The sequence below is a fragment of the Penaeus japonicus genome, unplaced genomic scaffold, assembly GCF_977035675.1.
Source record: "Penaeus japonicus unplaced genomic scaffold, GWHDUDI00000001_assembly GWHDUDI00000004, whole genome shotgun sequence".
In the NCBI taxonomy this organism is placed as follows: domain Eukaryota; kingdom Metazoa; phylum Arthropoda; class Malacostraca; order Decapoda; family Penaeidae; genus Penaeus; species Penaeus japonicus.
In genome coordinates this window covers 2,428,677-2,436,958 of record NW_028234406.1, presented here as the reverse complement: position 1 = coordinate 2,436,958, position 8,282 = coordinate 2,428,677, and the positions used below count along the sequence as shown (strand labels likewise).

The window sequence follows — 8,282 nt, the reverse complement described above, 5'->3', positions numbered from 1 at the left end:
TCTTAAATCCAGTGTAATCTAAATATAGAAATGTATCCCTACATTTGTTAAATGTTATACTTGCAATGATATGGTGAAGTCCAGAATACACTGCTAGTTATAACTAGAGTATATACAAACACTAATTTAAATCCTTGCATTATATGGTGGTACAAAGGTATCAATACCATAATTGGTCACTTTATCTTCCTTCTGACAGTATCTCTACTTTCATAGGTAATGGTGGTCTTTGCCGTGTTGCAATATCTAATTCAAAATAACTTGTCCCTTTTCACATCTACTTGACTAATCTTGCATGTTAAATTTTAAGTTTTTACATTAGTAATCCAAATATGTAAAACTGTAATTTGTTTCCAAATTACAGACACACACCATTTGTATATTTTAATCATTACCACACTGTGGCTGTTCAATATTCGTTTCAAAGAGGGAATGCATATTAATCAGTTCGTCCTAGTACAGTCTCTGTGATTATCCTTACAGCATTTCCTATACTTACGATACTGTACTTCTTATTTTCTGCATTTCCTTTAGACTTGTTTCGATACAAATAAATATCCATAACACTTTTTTTCTTAGAACCAACATTGAAAGAACACATTCAGAACACCATAATTCTGTATGTTGTAAACACACACAAATAGTAACAGCATTCATTCAGAAACTCATTCACTCATTCACTTTTCTCGTTGTTTGCACTATTTTACTGTTCACCATTTTTACTGATTAATGATACTTAAATACACTTCTAGTTAAACAACTGTAATTATATCCAAGAACTACAAAAAGAATGCAATTCAAAAATCTTTGCTGACTTTTACGAAAATACAAGATATATTGAACCAACTGGTTTTGTACAGCTTTTTGAAATGTTGCACTATGACTAAAGGATCTTTTTTTTTTTCAAAATAAAAACAAACATATCAAGGTTGTTTATGGTAATAAAAGATGAAAATGAGATCTGTAAGATCATGGAGGGATTACAATGGTGGCTCAGCACTTCTGACCAAAAATTTGAACACAATGGATGTATGTTTTGGGGGTAGAGAGTCATACACAAAATAGGGAAGACATGATGAGTAGCACTTTGCTTTGAGGAAAAAAAAGAAAAAAGAAAAATGTACATTTCAATGAGATGTTACGAACATGGGAAAAAGTAAAAATAGAGATATTAAGCTGCTTTGGGAGTGAAAGTTAGATAAGATAAGTTAAAAAAAAAAGTACGGTTGACAATGAGGTGACAAAAAAATTTGGAGGAATATATGTATAAGCATTACTTAAATATTCTCAAAAATCTTTTGCCAGATGAATATAAATACTGATACAACATAAAGAATGCTTCTTGAGTCTACATCTGTTCACGAAAGCCATGAAAGACATGCAAATTCTACTTCAACTTTCTCGAAGAACTTTTGCCGCATGGTGTGAAACAAATAGTGAGACAACATTAAGAATGCTTGAGCATACATCTGCTCATGAAAGTCATGAGCATGTGTTGCCGGGGACTAATCATAGTGAAATACAACGATGATCAAAGTCTAAAATCTGAATATACACGAATGTAGAAAAGAAAGGAGTTCCTTGCAAAGAAAAATAAAACTGACAATTGTATGTCTGCGGGCATTCCCCTCTCTGCACTCTAATAATAATTTGTAGCACCACCTATCAAGTAGCGATGGGCATCTGACACAATCACCGTAGCCCACAGGCCAGCTCTCTCTCCACGTCAAGAGCAACAACAGAAGTGAGGTAATTATGAGACGTTAGAGACGTGTGGAGCAGGACTCCTGACGCTCCATTATTGCCACTTCCTCCATTTGTACTTCCACTGCACAGGACCTGGCCAACTTCGTTCAGTTCCCAGGAATTGGTTCCATCATTGCTAAGAGGGGAAAGGGGAAGAAGAGTGAATAAAAGTGGGTATTAACATATAATTATGGGCACATAAGGGTGAAAGGGAGGGAGAGGGTGAGAGACGAAGAAAGGATGGATGAGTGAGAAAGAACAAAATGATGAAGGATGTTTGAAAGTGAGTATACTTGTTCAACACTGTGTATGATGAACTTCCATTTATGGAATTCTACTAAATACCTAGTGTGACAAAATACACAATAATTATCAGATATTAATATTATTGTGACCATACCTGATACTTTGACTTAAAAGTCTTGCAGATGCTACCATTACACTACTAATACGACACTTTTAGACTGAAAAAACCTTGTCCTTCCATTCATCAAAACCAAGAGCTCACAGGATGCCACTCACCTTGCTGGAGCTTGCTTAAGGTGACTAGTCCGCACGCAGCCATCGCTGGAAGCGGACACAAGGAGGGACGAATCAGTAGACCAACACACATTCATGATCGAGTCTTGGTGAGGTGTACCTGAGCCAGTGTTCCCACTGTTGACTTGATTACTACTGCTAATTTCTGTCATGACACGCCCACCAGCAAGGTCCCAGACAGCGACTGTGCCGTCTTCGCTCCCAGAGGCCAGGTACCTGCAAAGTGATTGTGCAATTTGGGATTAGCAAAAGTTATTTAATTTTTTCAATATTATAAAGGCATATATATACATACTTCTTCTCTTTTATGTTTTATGAGAATGAAATTTAATGACAGCTAAGTTCAAACAGTAAGTAAATTCACTAACTTTCCGTTTGGAGAAAATGAGACCGTGTTGATGGCTGACTTGTGGTGCAGGAGGATCCGTGCTGCATCGCCATCGGTGACTTGCCAGAGTCTAATACTGCGATCGCAGGATCCAGTAGCTAAGTAGGTGCCATTGGGATGGAAAGCCACGCAATCTACGGCCCTTGTGTGACCTGACAGGGTGCGTAAGGGGTACGTTGCATCTGTGGACCACAATCTTCCAGTCGTATCATAAGAACCTGTTGCAACATACATAGTGAGAGGGGCTACATCCACACACCACACAGGATAGGAATGACCTCTATAAAGAGCCACTGCATTACCATTTTCTAAGTCCCAAAGTCTCATGGAGCAGTCTTCACTAACAGATAGCAAGTAATTTGAATCGTGACTGAATGCCGTGTCCAGCACAGGGCCACTGTGTCCACGTAGAGCAAAAAGCTCCCCACCACGATTTCTTCTCCTTCCTCCATTGCGGATTTCAGTAGGCGTTGCTTCTTCTTCCTTCTCTTCGTCATCTCTTTCACCACTATCTTCGATACGAGAATCATCACATGCAAGTAATGTGTGTGATATCCCACCTCTGGGTCCAACTACTGTCTTTTTCTTACCAAACCCTATATCATGCAGAGGTGGTGTCAATTTCCACATTTTGATTACACTGTCTTCAAAGCCACAGGCTAAAAGCTGTCCTTCAGCATTCACATTAGCACAACTGAGGCCATTATATGCATTTGAGACCGTATACACACACAATGAAGGTGCAGTGGGTTGGGCCGACCGAACACGAGCCATGATGTCTTTCACTTTGCGTAGTTCATCTGGGCTGCAATCCATTCCATCTGCTGCATAGGCGGAGGCATCGGAGGACAGTGAGTCTGGAGTGTGACCATTAACTAATGCTGTTGAGGAAGATGTGTTCAAATCAGGTCCTCTGAACACAGCTCCTGAACTCCCAGCACCTGACTCATCCACCTCAACCTCAATGTATGTGTTGAATATCTGAAAAAAGCAGATCAAATTTTTATTTTCTAATAGTAGACTTCATTATATGCATCTAAAGTGCAAATTACTAAAAGACAGAAAACATTTTTTGTGATAATAATCCGCAGATCACATTTAGTGACACAGAAAACACACAGCACATCTAGCCAAAGCCTCTGATATTCTTGCTAAAGAGAGAGTTTTCATCCCTGTCCCTCCGAGAAGGGACCAGCCCTACAGTTGATGGTTTCAGGCTATATATTGATTTTCACCCTTTTGATATGTTAACATTATAGCAACAATCATTGTCTCTTCCCTTAAACCTCTGTAATAAACAACAATGATGAAAGTTCATAAATTATACATATTGTTACCGGGCAATCCCCATCCCACTGACTGTACCCAATTTTATGGGATTTATTCTTTTCTGAATTTCCCACAACAGCAAAATCCATTTCATTACTCTACTAGCCCTATTTAATAGCCATATCAACAAGTAAATAGCATGTAGAACAAAAGGAATAGAAAATATGAAGTACAGAAATCATCAAAACAACAGACAAAAGTTACCTGTAATAGTGTGGGATTCTCACTCGACTTCAGATATCGTAGAAAGTAGTTTAAAGTCAGTTCACTTAAACGTACCAGGTACTTGCCACTCCTGTGGGTGATTGGAAGAGAAAAACTGTTCAGTTTCTCTTTGACAGTTTTTTCAAAGATATCAATAACCAAATTAATTACAAAAAAAATATATATAAAGAAGAAAAAAATCTAACAACTTCATAACTCTTTTCACAAATTTCTTTGCTCTAAAACAAGGTTCTTACATTATACAAAGTTCATTACATCTACAGACCAATAAAAACTTACTTGAGATTCTGTATAACGGGAGAGGAGTTCATGTCTCCAGAAGAATTTGTAGAAGATGCACTTACAACCTGAGATAGTGTATTTTCATAATCACGGTTCACCAAGAACACCTGTTAAAACCAGGGGAAAATGACCGTTAAACAGGGCTTACATGCTATACACTATACTCACATAAATTTATACTTATATACATGACAAAGTGGGACAGTTTTAGGATATGTCATTTACTCTTAGCTTACCATAAGAGTTATGCAGAAATTTTCTATACTAAGGAAATTAATTAGAAACAGTCTTGTTACAATGAGTATGAAAATAATCTTTAAAGAATCAGTTGAAATATTACTTTATTCAAATTATAGAGACAACAATCCTTTAGTTATATCTCTTGTTAGATTTGATTAGTAAATGAATAAAGTTTATATTTTCTAGTAATAAAATGGCTTTTACAAAGCCATTATCAATAAACTATGATGCTGAGAACTTTTTTTCAGTGCCAATACATTTCTTATATGAGTAATATCAGTAAACTGTGATGCTGAGATTGTCTTGTAGCCTCTTAAATACAAGATAACAAAATGGTGACCTCAGGATTCATCAAGAATTAAGAGGGAATAAATAGATCCGTACTCTTATGGGAGGAGACAGAACTCATACGTAATAATTCTCCCTGGACCATCAACACCCAGAAGCTGGTGTTCTGGCTTATGGCAAGAGGTCATCCAGGCCTAAGCCAGCACAAGCCAGCTTAACCATGTGGCATGTGGGTATCACCAAACTCGAAGAACTAGTGACAATGCACTAAACAAAGGTAAATAATTAGCCTTCCTGCGTAGAAAACATTCAAACCTGATAATGTTTCTTGAAGAACTTGTTGGCCGCCTGTCTTCCTGTGGCTGCCACTAGCTCCAGGTACAAGTGGACGAAGAGCGGAAACAGAACTTGTGACAGTTCTGATCGGCATGGCTCGCTGGCCTCCATCATCCAGGATTTTAGTCTGGTAAAGTAGAGTGTATGATAGCGGTGAATGATAGTGTGGAGATTCATAAAAAATTGAAATATAGTAAAAAATCTACTTTATTGATGTATGACATACATAGACACACACACACACACACACACACACACACACACACACACACACACACACACACACACACACACACACACACACACACACACACACACACACACACACACACACACACACACACACACACACACACACACACACACACACACACACACACACACACCACAGACATATAAAAAACCTATACCATCTCACCTGACATACTGGTGATCAACATGCGTGTGTTGGGTGGAGGTGGTGGAGAAGGTGAAGGTGTTGGGGGCCGAGGGGGAAACCAGCCCCAATATTCCCACTTGTTGCTCCGTTAGTGTCACACTTCCTCCGGGCCCTCCACTCTGAGGGTGCAAGGACAGAGAGGAATATAATTTGAAGGTTGATGTATTCTAACTACTTCACTTTTGGGTAAATATAGTATGCAGAATTAACTGACTGCAATGAAGCTAACCATATACATTATCCACACAAACACACAAAAAATTCTCAATATATGTAGACTAACTGATTTTCTGAATAATTTGCAGTGTTTGTTATGAATGCATGTTTGTTCTATACAGGTGATTGCTAAGGCAGGTTATACTGTACAGGAATATGACACAACACTATCAAATGTTGCACTTATAGCAGAGTTGTGAAAGAAGTAAAACAAGGGCTATGCTTACAGCTGTAGACCAATGAAGCTGCTCTGTATCTCTGTACCTCAGACTAACTCACTCCCTAAGCAAATATTACCTACACAGGATATTGGCTCTCTTTTTGTGTTATTTGTCTCAACAACTGCAGTAACTCTACTAAATCAATACATTATACAGAAGAGAAATTTGTCTAAAAAGGGCACAGAAATAAAAAAACGTTTCTCACTCACACCGAGCAGTTATCAAAACATTAAGAAAGGTATAATAAAACACTGCCACAAAATGGAAGTGTTTTGTTATATCTGTATTGTGCACATTACTGTGTTTGTGTTTTTGTGATTAAGAAAGGTATTGCTACACCCTAGTTGCCATATGATGCAACACAATAACCCTCATTGCAGATGCACACTTGTTACTATATTTGTAGAGGGTGTTCTCAGAAAAGTCAATAAAATGATTTTCACTAAATGTTACACTTCTTATTGAAGTGAGGCAAGCGACATTGGAAGTCAGGCATGGAAGGAAAATGATATTACAGTAAAAAAGAACAAAAGATCAGACATATCAACACAAAAGCAGAGGAGCGAGATAAAGCTAACAGAGGGAGAAAGGGAAGAGAAAGGCCCATTCTGCCTGCTGAGTGACTTAGAGGGTTGTGAGCTGAATGGTTTGTCACCCTTTTCAGTGGCTCACTTTGCCTGGAAGTTTGGTGTCGCTGCCACTTGAATAACAATTGTATGTGGTTTTGAAAGAATAAGCTTGATATTTGCATCAATGATAAGCCTTACACAGGCCACATATTTAGCAGGCTTTACAAAAGAAGTTCCATATATTCTTTTTGTGAGCTTTTAATGCATGACAAACATTTCCGTCTCTCTATATACATAATATGAAACTCTTTAATCAATAAAATTATAAAGGAGGTAATCTACACTATACTAAATAAAATCCCCATCTAGCAAAAATTCCATAAAGCAGACTGTTTCAGCCTCACGTGATATATTCCTATTTTTGGCAGCCTTGATTGTGAAAATATTTGTCTTCACAGAGGTTAGGTAATTCTACTAAATGGTTGCACATTGCCAATAATGAAGAATTTGGTATCTACAGATTGCTTATGATGTCTACTGCCTTGTAATAGTAGTTTCAGTTCACTGAAACCAACTATAACTATGATATTGGCCATGATGGCTGGGAGAGCATGAAATATACTAGGGAAATTCTAGGGCAACCATTAAAAAAATATATAAAAACAATAACAAATTACACTAATATAACACAAATAGTCACATGTGATTCCTAGGAGGCTCTACCTCTTATACGTTCCATAGGGGAAAGTTATATCGAAGTCCCATGAGAGCTAATGGAGTCTATACTAAACACCACTGGTATAGCTTCAAGCAATCACCTAGGCCTATCACTTCTCTCTGTTTTCTCTTAAAATAAAGAAATTGGTATTGTTGGCCTGCACTTCGTGTATACAAACAAGGTGAGGTAGTTCAGTCTGTGGACACAAGCTATAGTGACAAAAAAGGCTGTAATTACAGTGGTGCAGTCCTCACGAAATCACAGCCGCCAACAAACGTGTCAGTGTTCCAGCAAAAGAAAAACAAACCTACTGTACATACATTCCGGCAAGAAAAAGCTTGGACTTTTTCCTCTTTTGTATCAAATTGCCAGGGAGGTCTGCAAGCTCTCTCTTGCCAGAATGTATGTGGTGTAGGTTTGTTTCCCTTTTCCGGAGTGTAGTTAGGCATGGAAAACCTTCTAAAACTCTAATTACTGACAATACCATCCTTACAGTTGGTTTCTGGGATCTAAATCTATTATATCTGAACAAAATACATCAAACGCAATTCATTGATACCAAATTAATTACAAAATCCAAAGAAAGTTGCATATATATTGAATATGCCGAAAAGAGACGCCCAAGAATACAACTATTTCCATCTCGCTCTTCACTAAGAACACTCGTAAGATGCTATACTGAATTGGTCTATGTTAAATAATTTGTAATTTATCATATTCCATTACCACGAGCATTTAAACTTCC

At 37.7% G+C, this 8,282-nt stretch overlaps 1 protein-coding gene across 1 annotated transcript in view; it reads right to left on the bottom strand.

The window, feature by feature from the left end:
* Positions 1-746: 746 nt before the first annotated feature.
* The window catches only part of LOC122250330 (TAF5-like RNA polymerase II p300/CBP-associated factor-associated factor 65 kDa subunit 5L), an 8,165-nt gene continuing 629 nt past the window's right edge, over positions 747-8,282 (bottom strand). Inside the window, exons 2-8 of the mRNA XM_043011701.2 lie at positions 5,793-5,932; positions 5,354-5,501; positions 4,508-4,617; positions 4,208-4,298; positions 2,655-3,655; positions 2,269-2,502; positions 747-1,882 (exon numbers count right to left, since the gene is read on the bottom strand). Of these exons, the coding sequence (XP_042867635.1) occupies positions 1,693-1,882; positions 2,269-2,502; positions 2,655-3,655; positions 4,208-4,298; positions 4,508-4,617; positions 5,354-5,501; positions 5,793-5,932 (1,914 nt within the window). The 3' untranslated portion in view covers positions 747-1,692. The remainder of the gene's footprint in view (positions 1,883-2,268; positions 2,503-2,654; positions 3,656-4,207; positions 4,299-4,507; positions 4,618-5,353; positions 5,502-5,792; positions 5,933-8,282) is intronic.